Raw genomic sequence first — 15,399 nt, 5'->3', positions numbered from 1 at the left:
GGCCCTGGCCTCAGGCTGCTGTTGCTTAATGCCAGGTCTGTTGTCAACAAAGCCCCCCTGGTTCACCACCACAGGATCTACAAGCAGTGAGGGGATGTATAGCTGCAACCCAATCTATGTTTATCATTGCACTCATTTTCCAAGCAATGATCAAGACTGTGCCTCCTGGAGCCTCAGGAACAACCTCAAACTGCCTCCGCAGCAGGAAACAGCCATTAAAAACTCCAAAGCAACCAGACTGTGATCAGACTATGGCAGGGAACTGATTTGACCATCCGGATCATATTGCCAATGTCCCAAGATGAATGAAGCATATGACGTCTCCTGTAAGTCGGGCCCATAACTATCTGGGTCAAGTCCATAACTGTCATGAACCCGCAGCACGTGTACAAACAAATATTGGTAATTCATGCCAGGTCATCCAGAATTAATTCCGCCTCTTTTTAAGCCAAAGGACTCACAGGGGGTGGGAGGCAGCAGAGTGGATAGTGCTGTCCACTGAACATCACTGAGCATGCTGGGAGCTGCTGCGCACTGCAGCCAGGTATGTGCTGGCTAGTGTGAATGGGGAAGCCTTGTGTTGTTACTGTGGTCACCGTGTAGGAGAGAGGGACAGCTCCCTGATGCACCTGGAAGGGAAGGTGAGATAAAGCATAATCAAATCACATCCAAAGTATTTTACGTTTCCCCACTAATCTCTTTAATGTATGAATGTAGATTTGACATTAAGCAATAGTAATTAAAAAAGGAAGTACTAGTCAGACACAAACCGTAAAAGGAAGCGATTTAAAATCAGCACAAACAACAAAGAACAAAGATTAGGGATAACAAATCAAAGGTATATAAACCTGGTGATATTAAGTTTGATTACCATAACATGGAATCATAAACAATTGAAATTGAGTGCTCATGATCCCAAAATTGAAGTAGTAATGGGAAAGTTTCTCCTGAAAAATACTAATTTTACAAGATTCTCAGGCTCATATTAACTACCACCCCATCTTTGTCTAATAATCAAGCAGTACAGTTTTTTCTCTACTTGTAAATTGTATATCCTGCATTTTCACTATTCCTTAAGAAGCTAAAGTTTGCTAATAACAATCCATCTCCAGGATGCTTTGTTGTCTTTCTTGAAAGCAGTACTTTTTATCTTTATTTTATATACCGGTATGTTGCTAAGATAGCAATAGCATTTAGACTTATATACCACTTCACAGTGCTTTACAGCCTTCCCTAAGCAGTTTACAGAGTGAGCATGTTGTCCCCCTGAGTCCTACCCCAGAAGGATGGAAGGCTGAGTCAACCTTGAACCTGGTGAGATTCGATCTCCCAAACTGCTGGCAACTGGTGATCAGAAGTAGCCTGTAGTACTGCACTCTAACCACTGTGCCACTATGGGTCATAGATAGTTGCTTATTCAGTTTCCTTTTATGTACAGTATTGACAATGCCCATGAAAGTTTATACAGTAATCCCTCGCTACTTCGCGGTTCATCTTTTGCGGATTTGCTACTTCAAGGGGCTTCAAAGGGGGCTTAAATCCATTGAAAATTTTAAATCCATTAAAAATTCATAAAATTCTTCTACAGTACTACTGTACTCTATTAAAGAAACTGGTAGGATATCACATGTAGTTCCAGATGAGAAACATTATAGAATGACTGTTTAATGCAAAGGGTGGGTTTTAAAAGTCCAAATACTCGTTAAATACATTAAAAAATATATCTTTCCTCTACTTCACAGAAATTTGTTTTTCACGGGTGGTCTTGGAACACATCCTCCATGAAAAACGAGGGATTACTGTATTTCACTATTGCTTTGGCATCCTTCAGTCTCGAAAGGCCATGGTATCAAAAAAATAAAGGGAATATTCAAATAACACATCCTACATCTGAATGAATGAAATATTCTCATTGAATACTTTGTTCTGTACACAGTTGAATGTGCTGACAACAAAATGAAATGGATTGTCAATCAGTGTTGCTTCCTAAGTGGGCAGTTTAATTTCACAGAAGTTTGATTAATTTGGAATTATATTCTGTTGCTTAAGTGTTCCCTTTATTTTTTTGAGCAGTATATTTCACTATATTGCATTAGTTTATATATTACACTAATCTCAAAAGCAAACAGCAGCACAAACAGGAATCATTCTATTCTCTTGTTGAAAACATTTTCCCCATGTTATTCCATCAATCTAACATGTTTTTATGATAGACTGCATAGTCTAAAAAGTGTTAAATCTTTTCCTGTACATTTTTGGAAGATGGACTCTTGTCAAGCATACTACTGGCCGAGAGATTCAGGCTGCTAGATTATTTGATGTTGTTGGGAGTTTAATGTAGCTAAACCAACACATACAACATACAAATTACATTCCGAATCCAGTGTACCAACTGTATGCTGCCAACGTGATGAAAGATGATGCCAGCCAGCAAAGAGTCTAATCAGTATGAATCAACACATTTCTGGTAGTAAGGCAAGAAATATATTTGTGTGAAATAAATTTAGTCTAGCCATGATAGTGAACCTTTTTCTTCTTGTGTGCCAAAAATGGGAGGGTATGCACACACTAGCATGTGCCAGCACACAACCCTATACTGCTCATATGCGCATCCCCGTGCATGCGCCCACAAGTTGGGCCATTTTACACCCTCAGGCTTCCTTGAAGCCTCCAGAGTGGGAAAAACAGCCCAACAGGCAAAGCAGAAGTTCAGAAAAACAAACTTCAAGTTTGCCTGTTGGACCATTTTTCACACTCTGGAGGCTTCGCGGAAGGCTCCTGAAGCCTGGGGAAGGTGAAAACTGCCTTCCCCAAGGCCGAAAATCAGTGGACACATATATGGCTCCACTTCACCATACAGGTCTATAAAGTATTGGAAGAGAGATGAGAAGCATAAGGCTCTTCAGATGCAGTTGTTGGATTACAGCCGCCATAATTATTGGCTACCATGGAAGTGTCTGATCACAGTGCAGCGATATCTGCAAACCAATGGATTCTTAAGAGACCTATCCTCTGCAAGGACTGTTTGATGCTGTCTTACCAAGCGGAGGGCAAGGAAGATTAACAGGGCAGAAGCCTAACTGGAAAGTCAAAAGTCAAATGCTTGGCCCTGCTGGAAGTTTCAGAATTTCAGCAGCAGCTGGGTACATGTTGCCATAGGAACAACATTCCCACAATTATAGCAGTCACACAACTGCACTTTCACTGCTAAAAGAATACAGATTTTAAAGGGCTTGGATGGCTTTTCTCATAATGTCTAAGGTATCGATTGCACATTACACTGGTTATGATTTCACTACCCCCACTCTGGTCACTTCAGCTTTTATCAAATATATGCCGAATTCTGATGCATATTTTTAAAAGTGTAAGCAAGGCCCTCCTGCTGAAATAGATTCCAGGCATCACACTTTAAATCCCTACAATATTAAATGAAACAATATAATAAAAACGAGAGGAACAAAACTATTTAATCGCCCTTTACATATATTGTTTTAAGATACCATCATATGATACCTGGCAAACATCCAAAGTATTATAAAATGTTTGTATATTCCTCTTTGTGCGAAGAAAAATTCAATCTCAAAAGCAGGATAAGTTTGACTTCACAATGGTCCTAATGGCCGATACAGAAACTTTCATTGCTTTTTGCATTCCATCACTAGCAGCAAAAAGGGGAAATTCTGTGAATGAAATGAGGAAAATGTACCTCAGGGTTTCAAGCAGAAGTGCTTCCCAACCAAAAGATGTGAAACTTTCAAGTGAAGATATTAAAGAATCAGCTTAGATTGGTGCCTGTACAAAAGCATGCTCTTTCCAATGAAGTTATAAATTATCTCATCACCTGCAAATAAAATAGCCAGGCAACTAAGCAGCATGTGCTGTACTTATGAGCAGTTTTATATTCCCCATTGCCATTCTTTTAGTCAACAACTGGATCCTAAAACTGCTATACCTTAAACAGTTTTAAAGGATGGTTCACACTATCAGTTATACAGTGTTACCTCGATTTTCGCGGGTTCGAACTTCGCGAATAGCCTATACCACGGTTTTTCAAAAAATATTAATTAAAAAAATACTCCGCAGGTTTTTTTCTATACCACATCATATGCCATCGCCAAACTAATAATTTTTGCAAATAAATAACAAAAAAAATAATTATTGTTAATAATTATGTTTATAAATATCAGGATCCCTAATTGTCTTATTCAATGGTGAATACCAGTAATAATGGTGAGTAAATGGTTGTTAAGGGAATGGGAATTGGTAATTTAGGGGTTTAAAGTGTTAAGGGAAGGCTTGTGATACTGTCCATAGCCAAAAATGGTGTATTTACTTCCGCATCTCTACTTCGCGGAAATTCGACTTTCGCGGGCGGTCTCGGAATGCATCCCCCGCGAAAATCGAGGGAACACTGTATAGGCTTTCATAGGCAAAAGCTTTCAAAGGATGCTAAGTCTTGGCTACAAGTACAACAACAAAATTTACCCTTTTCAGTATATGAGAAGGGAAACTTATGGTTCTACTATCCTTGGCCAATAAGACTCTTCCAAATGTAGGCGGGACAATATCCCGAACATAGGTTTCTAAATGTATTTATGACACAACATCCACCTTACCTGATCATGGAGATCCACCATGAATGGATGCTGGTGGGATGTGTGTGCCGCTGGGTGAAGCATTCGTGGTGGCGTGGTGGCCAGAACATACGCTGGGTGCTCATCTACAGAGACTTGTGGCTGTGGCTGCTGCTGCTGCTGGAAAAAAGCCGGGTGCAAGTAGTTCTCATCCTGGGCTAGGAGAGTTTGTAGAGGTCGCTCACGTCGGCCCCAGTGGTGCCGGAAAGGAGGGCTGTGGTGCCAGTTGCGGGGAGAGAAATATAGAGGGGTGACCCTAGGGGCTGGCCACTTATCTGTGCTGACCTCTTAGCTATGAATACACCAATTTTTAATGTCAAGGATAGGTCAACATACAGTGGTACCTCGTGATACGAATCCCTCGTCATATAAACTTTCCGATATGAACCTGGGGTTCGGAATTTTTTTGCCTCTTCTTACAAACTTTTTCCGCCTTACGAACCCGCCGCCCAAACGCCGAACCCGGAAGTTCGGCAAAAGTTCGGGTTTGGGTTGCTGCCGAGAAACCCCGCCACCCGGCTGTTGCCTTTTGAAACAGCCGGGGGGGCTTCTCGGCGTTCTCCCAAACCCGAACTTTTGCCGAACTTCTGGGTTCGGCGCTCGGGAGGCCGCCGAGAAGCCCCACTGCCCGGCTGTCACCTTTTGAAACAGCCGGGGGGCTTCTCGGCGTTCTCCCGAACGCCGAACCAGGAAATTCAGCAAAAGTTCGGGTTCGGTGTTCAGCTTCAGGAAAACGCTGAGAAGCTCCACCGCCTGGCTGTCAGCTTTGCAAAAGAGCGTGGAGCTGTCAGCCAGTCGGGAGGCTCAAACAGAGGTGGGGAATCCCAATAAAGAATTCCATGGGCGGAGCTTTGACGTCATGAAGACGTCCTTCCTGGAGGCCACGTTTCGGCCGGCCAGGAAGGACGTCTCCATGATGTCAAAGCTCCGCCCATGGAATTCCCTATTGGGATTCCCCACCTCTGTTTGAGCCTCCCGACCAGCCGACAGCTCCGTGCTCTTTTGCAAAGCTGACAGCCGGGCGGCAGGGCTTCTCAGCGTTCTCTTGAACCCGAACGCCGAACTTTTGCTGAACTTCCGGGTTTGGCATTCGGGAGAACGCCGAGGAGCCCCCTGGCTGATTCAAAAGGCGACAGCCAGGCGGCGGGGTTTCTCGGCGGTCTCCCGAACGCCGAACCCGGAAGTTCGGCAAAAGTTCGGGTTTGGCGTTTGGGTTCAGGAGGACGCCGAGAAGCCCCCCGGCTGTTTCAAAACACGACAGCTGGGCGGTGGTGCCCAGCGGAGCGCCATTTTTGTGTGGGGTGGGGGGTGCCTTGCACGCATTAATTGATTTTACATTGTTTCCTATGGGAAACATTGTTTCGTCTTACGAACATTTCACTTTACGAACCTCCTCCGGGAACCAATTAAGTTCATAAGACGAGGTATTAATGTAGTAATATTATGTGGGGCAGAGGAAGGTCTAGCTGCTCATTCAGCGAATTAGGCCATAAATGCAATTAGTGCATTCAATACACTGATTTTGTGGTATAGCTGCCAAGATTCGGCTATGTGTCATTCCTTCATTCTGCAGAGAAAAAATGCCAAGAGAAGAAATGCACAAAGCTCATTAGTTTTCATGAATAATCTTCTGGACTTGACGAGATTCCAAGCAACTGGGCAAAACCATCTCATTATCTAGCAGATATAGTGATAAAACACAAGCTTATGATTAATGGTTCATCCATGGAGTAAGCATTAATTTCCGTCTATCTGATATCGTGTACCACATCAAGAGTAATGTGACTGTAGCAACCTGGGCATACATTTATAAAAGATTTCTTGTTGAAGATCTATAAAGCTTTTCTTCAAGTAACTGAACAAGTGCTATATTGGCTTTGTTATACAGGGCAGTCACAGCAAGTGAGAGTGTTCCTAGTGGAACCGAGATTATTTTGAAACAACTGGAGTGAGAAAGATCTGGACCTGTCTAATACTGACATGTGGGATTGTAAAGATATTTTAGAGCCACTGACTGGACTGGATAATCCAAAAATATCTTTAAACCAAAGATGCATTCTTTAAAACTATAGCGGTGTCATCTGTAGTCATGCAGCACAACGTCTGTGCTATGTTTTAAGGAGGCACATCAAACCTCTGAATCCCTCTAAAGCCCATAGGGAGAATGCTGGTTTGCACTGAATTATCAACATTAGTTAAAAGATGAAGCTCTCTACCTTCTCCTGAGGTGTGCTGGGCTGCCACAGCTCTCTCCTGGGAATAGTTGCTGGTCAAATGGGACAGGAGGCCACCTATTCACTGCCAGTTCCCATGGTCGCATTGGAGATGTTCACAAGGCAAAAGGTGATGCTGGATCTCACACTCCAAACGCAGTTCCACACTGGTTCTTTGGGATCTGCAAACAGGGATGAAAGAGCTATTAAACACCAGCCCTGTAATAAAAAGAGTTTTGAGTTTTAAGTTTTAAAACAGAACAATCTGTAGAAGAGTTATGCTAGAGGGACTGGTAGGTTGCAACACAAGAAGAAGAAATGAAAAAATCCACATGTATTCAGTACTAGACTAAAACTTTCTTTATATTACGTGGTCTCCATTTAAATGTTCTCTCCGAATAGCTAATAATTTTGACTTGCTTGTTCATTCCTGTGGTATGCCTTTCTTTTCTGTTTCCTATCTTTCATTCCCTTCTACCACTTTTAATTAAATCTAGTTGTGAATCCAATTTTATCTCTTTCTTTCTTTTAAGAGGCTCTGAGCACTCCAGCGTAATCTACAGGAGAACTAAGACACATAACTTCACAATATAATGGGCCAAGAAAATCTGTGGTTGAAAGAGATTTAAACTTTGAATATCCAGATGCAACAAAGAATTCATAGATCACGCTTGACCATGCAAAGAAAGTAATAAAGGTCCTGCAATGATAAACAAAAACACAGCCATCATTAAATCCAACAGCATTTGGATGAGGTATATATTAATAAGCTACATCCAGAGTCTCATTTTAAAAATGTAAGCATATGCTAACATTCTAATGTCACTACCCAGCAATCAGCTTTTAGGAAAGATTGCATATGATGCAGGAGGTAATAAACAGTAATATTATAGCCTGATCTTCTTTAAAAACCATTCAAATTAGAATTCAAACCATTTCCTTTTCCTTTTTTTTGTTCACCGTTTCCTTTGTCTACTGCTTATATAGTGTTTTCTTTTTGGTTTTAATGTATATATATTAATAAAGATTTTTTTCTTTAAAAAGAAGCCTTTAGGAATTCTTCTCAATCCCCACTTTTTGGTATTATATGCAAATCTGGTGAGTTCATAATTTAATCCTCCTATTGAGATATTTTAGACAAAGGTTTTTTAAAAAAACAGGTCCAAACATGAATCCCACTTTGCACATCTTGCCAGTATAAAAATCATTTGCAATTTATTTCCTTTTTTGTAGCTAGTTGTCACTCAATGAGAACACCTATCCTCAGGGGTTTGGATGAGATAATTTTTGTTCAAAATTGGAGTTCTAAAAATCCAAGTATGCAATATCTATTATAAAGGTGGTATGCTTTCTGAAACTCAACAAAAAGGATAGAATGTTCATAAGAAAACATCTTGGTAGACACCAAGACAATTTTCTGCAAGGCTATTTATTCACCTACCGTATTTTTCTCTAGCATTTTCAACCATTTCCAACCAATGACATAATAATCTGGACAACCAATGTGGTGTGGCCTAGAAATTGGGAGATTTAGTTCTAGCCCCACTTTATGTACAAAGTCAGTTGGGTGACCATGAACACTCATAGTCTTTCAGCCCTAGAGGCCAGAACAATGCAAAACTCTGAAAAACCTTGCCAAGAAAACTACAATGACTTATTAGAGACAATCGCCAGGAGTCAACATGATTTGAAACCATAGAGATTTTTATTTAAGTTGCTCATAGTTTCCTTTATTGCTTTCCAACTCTTCTTTTTAAAACAAGAATTATATATATATATATATATATATATATATATATATATATATATATATATATATATATATGTTAAATGTTTGTGTTTAAAAAAAAAAAATTTAACACATACAGAATATAGTTGTCGGCTATAAATATATTAACTGCCTTGAAGTGGTCCTGGGTTGGGCCTAGAGGCAAAAAAGGAGCTGTGACGTTCCTTAAATATACCAGGGTGATCCGACATAAGAAAAACACACACACACACACACACACATATGTGTGTGTGTGTGTGTGTCAAATGTTTTTTTTAGCTGACATAGTTAATACTGTATCATATGTTCTTATGTCTTTTGGAACGTGGACTATGGACTCTACTTAGCAGCGCACAGCAGAAGTGTGCTGCTTGGCTTACCTGTATGGTTTTCTCTGTGCGGGGAGAGTCCAAGCATGGGAACAAAGTATGGTCAGTTGTTAGGGACTGAGTTTAATTTTAGTTTGAAGTATGCCCTCTATCTGTTCTTTCAGTCAGTTTTCAAACAAAAGCGCAAACAAATATCAGGTGTAGAACATGTCCAAGTAGTAGGATTGCAACCCTGGACCACACAAAGCCAGGTCGGGTTTGTACTCTCCCTGCAGTGCACAGGGAAAACCGTTAAGGTTGCCAATGGCACTTCTCTTGTGCACTGCTATGTAGAGTCCAAGCATGGAATATATCCAAGCCTAAGTCTTGTGGGCAGAAGGCTGGTTCAGGGGAGCAGAGGTGGAGCAGACCTTCTGGAGTACCTGCCCGCCAGAGGCAGCCTCAACAGATACAGATGAGTCAAGTTTGTAATGTCTGACAAATGGGAAAGGCAAAGACCATGTAGCAGCGCTGCATATTTCTTCGATGGAAGCCTGCATGGCCCAGGCCGCTGAAGTGGCCACGCTACAGGTGGAATGTGCCATGATCTTGCCAGGGACAGGCCAGGACTGAGCCTCATAAGCCCTGACAATGCCAGCCTTAAGCCAGCAGTCTGAGCTGTGACCTTGTGACCCATGGAAGCTGGGAGAAACATGACAAAGAGCACTTCAGTCTTTCAGAATGAAGTTGTCCGACACACATAAATCCGGAGAGCCCTCCTGACATCCAACTTATGCCAACGGTGTTCCAATTGTTGACCTGAACTACAAAAGGATGGTCTGGAGATCAATCTCTCTCAGTTGCAGTTCCTGTAAGCACAGATGGGTTTGCAATCTGGACTGGAGATGGGGAAGGTAGCAAGGGCTGTGCAGACAGGGGTGCTTGCAGCTGCAGCTGAGGTATCTGAGATAAAACGGCCTAATTTTGGGCTTTCTCAAATTGTTTTTCCAAGGCCCAAAGCCTTCTCTCAGCATCTTTAAGGGCTGCTGTAAGATGATGACAACCCAGAAGCCTTGGCTTTCTCCTTAGAGGCGACATGGCTTTTAGATGTGGCCTTTTGGGAGCAGCAGAAGGGGATGGCTTCTCCCCCATGGATTTATCTGATTTGCCAGCCGTATTAGATGGTGAAGTAGGCAAATGACTGGCACTCCAACTCTGACAGAACTGGCTCGACGAAGGGGAACACCCCATGAGCCCAGTAAGGAGAGTAGCTCTTGGGCAGTGACTCCAAACTTAATGAATTTGGGCCAGGAGCCCCATGGATTTATGAACACAGGACTCAACCACACCTCTCACTATGCAGAGCAGCCAGTGAAGGTTTGAATTGCTGTCAAGGGAAAGAACATGACCTTCCTGTGAGAACACTCACAAAATGGCGATTGAAGCCTTGCCATCGATAACGGCTTTTAAAATGGCCGTTGGCACACTCAGTGCACAGAAACTGCTACTTAAAATGGCCACTGCTATTCTGCCTGGCAACTTGCAATTAGGCAGTGGTTACGGCCACCACAAAATCTGCCTGACAACAGAATGGCCACCTACTCGACTGAGTTTTGAAAACTGACTGGAAAGCAGATGGGAAGGCCTACTTCTAAAATTAAAATTAAATTCCGTCCCTAAGAACTGACCAGAGTTTATTCCCATGCTTGGACTCCCTTTAGCAGCACACAGGAGAATAACTGGCTCAAATTCCTGTCAGATAACTAGGTTCCACAGTGTTTCCTGGGCACCATCACTGGACCAGGCCAGCTGGCATCCAATTCTAAGTGAAGTCGGATTATTTTATTCAAGAACATTCCTCACATTGGACCTCCAGGAGCTCCCCTACTCTTCTCCTGTGCAGAAAAGGGATCTCCTCATTCTAAACAGAACCACTGGCTAGCCATCAGTAAATACAATAGTGTACAGGTAGTCCTTAACTTATAGCAGTAATTGAATTCAGGATTACATTTGTAAATTGTGGTGGTCGTTAATGTGGTCGCTTTCTGCCTAGATCATCCCCTAAGCCCATTTACAGGTTGTCCTTGAATTGTGACCACTCCATTCAATGATCATTCAAAATTACAGTAGCACTGAACACCAGTTCACAAATTGTACAGCCCCATGGTCATTTGATTGCAATCTGAGGACCCAGATTGCAATTATGACATTACAGCAAGCCACAATCAAGTGATCATCATTTGCAACCTTCTCTGCCAGCTTCCTACAGAGTCAATGGGAAATCTGGAAACTTGTAAGACATTCCTGCCACTTTCGCCCATGACGAATCCCACTATAGAATAGGACCTCATCACCTGCCCAGTCTCCATAGCATACATCTTAGCCGTAATCATGGCACCCAAATAAATGCATGGTGATCATAGCCTGGGACTTCCATCTCTTACCGCTTAACTATCCACATGGTACTGAGGTTACAAGGGCAACCAAAACTATTGGGATTGCTAACTGATGCAGCCTCACACTTTACAACTCTGTTGCTCAGCCAAGAAAATACCAGATCCAATTGCCATCATAGTCTGAGGACTACCAGTATCATTATTAGTTCAAATATATTTCCAAGATTGGACAAATATTATTTCTCAAATCTTCTCACTGTGGTTATGCATCGTCACTTTTGTAATTTGCCTACAGTTTCATTTTAAAAGCAGTTATTTGGTTTTTTACATGTTGGAGCATCATGATTTTCTACTAATCCATTCATCTTGTCAGCCTCCACACTGGCTGCTTGCTTCGGCTGCCATAGAAACGGGGGTGGAGGGACGGTTAGGTATTTGGAGGGGGTGGGGATAGATGTGCTGGAGATGTCTCTGCCTGTGTTTGATTAGGGGCATAGGGAGGAAAATTCTCATCACGTACTACCAGGCTACATGGACATGTTTATAGCCTGCTCAAGGTCAACAGCTTTGAGGGCCCAAACGGCCAATGTACCCACCTGACATCTTGGGACATTCAAATTGGATGATTTGCCTAGGGGGGTTATAAGGGAGGGATTTCAGATTCTTTATATATGCATTTATGAGCCTTTTGCCTCAGATCTTGCTTTCCTTTTGTCGCTATCAGTTCTTGTCTAGTAAAAGTACTCATCTCTAGCAACATGGAGTTGGGGTCTTTCTTTCCTGGATTTTGCATGGAAGCAACCCTGATACATGTCATATCTGAATTTATATAAGTTCCATATGTTTTCTGAATAAATTTCCTTCCTAGGGACACTTTAACTTTTTCAAGACAACTTACAATTGTAGTTTAGAATTAAACATATATTTTAACACAAAAATGGTAGCCAAAAAGTCTCTCCATACACAAAAATATCCAATCTTGTTGACAAAGTCCCACAGAGTTGGCCTTCTCCGGGTCCCGTCAACTAAACAATGTCGTTTGGTGGGACCCAGGGGAAGAGCCTTCTCTGTGGCGGCCCCGACCCTTTGGAACCAACTCCCCCCAGATATCAGAGTTGCCCCCACCCTCCTAGCCTTTCGTAAGCTCCTTAAAACCCACCTCTGTCGTCAGGCATGGGGGAATTGACATGTTCCCTCCCCCTAGGCTTATAAAATTTATGCATGGTACGCTAGTATGTATGATTGGTTTTAATTTGTGGTGTTTTTTAAATTAACTTAAATATTAGATTTGTTTTACATTGTATTGTTATTGCTGTGAGCCGGCCCGAGTCTGCGGAGAGGGGCGGCATACAAATCTGATTAAACTTGAAACTTGAAACTTTATACTTCAATGAACAATTGATTCCCATTGCTTTTTATGAATTAAACTTTTTTTTCCATGATGTGTGGTCTTAGCAGCTCTCTATGTTTATTGCTGAAAGATGGACAAATGAACAACCAATAACAAGTTTGGAATGACCTTGTTTAATTGTATAAAAAGTAGAACAATTACCCAAACATTGCAACAGTGCCATATTAATGTTGAAAACAGGCAACACAAAGCAAATTAATAAACTATCTTTTCCAATAGTAATTTGGAACATGCAACATTATTCCAATGGAGGATTGTGATGTCCTAAATGAACATCCTCTAACCGTATATTAAATTCAAAAAAGGTCAAGGCAATTGATTTAGAAAAAAATAGAATCATCTTCCTCCATTTTTTAAAAAAAACTTTAACTTCTAGCTAAGCAAGAGCAGACCATCAAGGCATTTGGTACATGAAGGTAATGGCCTGTGATACTGATCAGCATTGCTCTCCTGTTCTTTTGCAACATTCACTTCTCCAAAGTCATCCATTTGCCTGGCTTGTTAAAGAAAAAAATATTTTAGAGAAGACAATCCTATATAGCAGCCTCCTTTAGGGCAAGGAGAAAAGTCAATAACTATATTTGTCAAAAAGCTAGAATTACTTATAAATGCTCTTGCACAAACACAAGGCAATTGGCTGCTGTACTTCCCCATCTGGCAGGTGAAGCCAATGCTGAGTGAGCTGGGATTTCCAATTGCAATATACAAGAATACAAGGAATTGTATGCCTCAAAAAGACACCTACAAACAAATTCTACTGCATTTTGTACTGGTATAATCAGGGTTATCAAACCCAATCACATCATGGGCTGTATGGTGATATTTTTTGCCCTTGTGAAGACGGAGTGGGCGTGGCCTCCACAGGCTGTATGTGGCTCACAGGCCTGCCAGTTTGACATGCCTGGGTATAATGGTATTTGCCTCCACATAATTGCCAGAACAACTATATAGAATAGAATAGAATTTTTATTGGCCAAGTGTGATTGGACACACAAGGAATTTGTCTTGGTGCATATGCTCTCAGCGTACATAAAATAAAATATACATTTGTCAAGAATCATGTGGTACAACACTTAATGATTGTCATAGGGGTCAAATAAGCAATGAAGAAGCAATATTAATAAAAATCTTAGGATATAAGCAACAAATTACAGTCATACAGTCAACATGGGAGGAAATGGGTGATAGGAATGATGAGAAAAACTAGTAGAATAGAAGTGCAGATTTAGTAGAAAGTCTGACAGTGTTGAGGGAATTATTTGTTTAGTAGAGTGATGGCGTTCGGAAAAAAACTGTTATTGTGTCTATATAGATGCAGCCATGAATTTATCAGGATACAAGCTAACTTGAAGATTTTACTTTTCATTTTGAAGGCATCACTATTATGTGGTGTTTCTAAAAAGAAATAACTTTTCTCTATTATAGGCTCTGAGCTAAGGAAGATCTCCCCCTTTCCCACTACCATAAAGTATTTCAATTGTTGCTCAGGTTTTAAATTCACTTAATCAAGACTCATTTTAAGACAGTTTAAACATTAAAAATAAATTCAAACAACTAAAATATTTGCTTTGTCCATTCTCCGGCTTAAGTTACCGCTTCTTGTTCTGTCTTAAATTATAGGGTGAGATATTCCACAAGCAGTTTTACAAGAAACCAGAGGAATGTTTTCATATTGTTTAAAGATACCCTTCAAAAGTAACAAGTAAAACTCAAATGAAGCTCATCTTCGCAGACTCTCCAACCATGACAATTTTAAGACTTGTGGACTTCAACTCCCAGGGCAAAGCTGGCTGAGGAATTCTGGGAGTTGAAGTCCACAAAGTCTTAAAGTTGCCAAGATTGGAAACCCCTGTACTAGTGGCTTATGGAGACATTCATGCAGGTTTTTTGGCAACTGTTCAGAAGTGGTTTGCAACTGCTCACTCCACAAATATTTTTTTTGTTTCTTAATCAGCCCTGAGATTTCATGAAGGTCTAGTATCTCACAACTAATTAAGTTTAATTCGAATTAGCTTTTCTGAAATCCAAGACTGACTAGGTTCTGTAGTGACTGTGGCGTCCCAAGTCTAGCAAAGTGTGTCACCATTTTAACTTTCACAAAGTGCAATAAAATCTCTTTGCAACTTCCCCAAGTTAAAGGGCTGTTTTAAACATATAAATGCAAAAGAAAAGATCTGAACAGGCCCAAGGTACTTTTCCACTTAGAGTGGTATGGAAATCACACTGCTCCTGATTCAAATAATGTTATTATTGGACACTCCACAGGAAGCCTAAATGTTATTAGGAGAAGGCACTCTTTTCATCTTAACTATCGACTGTATTACATCTACTAGTGGCCAATAAAAACTGTCCGGCAACTAACAATGTGTCAATTCAGGTAATCATTCCTTGGCTAGCCATTGCTATAAAAGCTTTCCACTTCAAGTGGAGTTAACTGACACAATAAAGCAATTATTTTCACTGATCAGCACTATGTCAACTGGGAAAAATCTTCAGAATAACATTCAAGTATCTCCTCAGACATCATTCAAGCCTTCTAGCTGTTCCATTATGTTAAATCTCACGAGTTCCGCGACCTGTAATTGTTCAGGCTGGCAATCAGCTAACATATATAATGCATATTTGCATGCCTCACCAGACATGCCACAGGAAATAATATTGTGCTTCCT

At 41.1% G+C, this 15,399-nt stretch overlaps 1 protein-coding gene across 9 annotated transcripts in view; it reads right to left on the bottom strand.

Moving 5' to 3' along the window:
* Positions 1-15,399, bottom strand: part of RNF44 (ring finger protein 44) — a 73,075-nt gene that overhangs the window by 14,194 nt on the left and 43,482 nt on the right. For 3 of the 9 annotated variants that reach the window (XM_070738959.1, XM_070738958.1, XM_070738956.1), the window contains 3 exons: positions 6,851-7,029; positions 4,617-4,751; positions 462-629 (listed from right to left, as the gene is read on the bottom strand). In XM_070738959.1, coding sequence (XP_070595060.1) covers positions 462-629; positions 4,617-4,679 — 231 coding nt within the window. In that variant the 5' untranslated portion in view covers positions 4,680-4,751; positions 6,851-7,029. Of the gene's footprint in view, positions 1-461; positions 630-4,616; positions 4,849-6,850; positions 7,030-15,399 lie in introns of all 9 variants that reach the window. The other 6 variants (XM_070738960.1, XM_070738957.1, XM_070738962.1 and 3 more) reach the window with 2 other exon arrangements.

The sequence above is a fragment of the Erythrolamprus reginae genome, chromosome 2 (genome assembly GCF_031021105.1).
Source record: "Erythrolamprus reginae isolate rEryReg1 chromosome 2, rEryReg1.hap1, whole genome shotgun sequence".
Classification (NCBI taxonomy): Eukaryota; Metazoa; Chordata; class Lepidosauria; order Squamata; family Dipsadidae; genus Erythrolamprus; species Erythrolamprus reginae.
The sequence above is the reverse complement of the archived record's forward strand: the minus strand, read 5'-3'. Positions and strand labels throughout refer to the sequence as shown.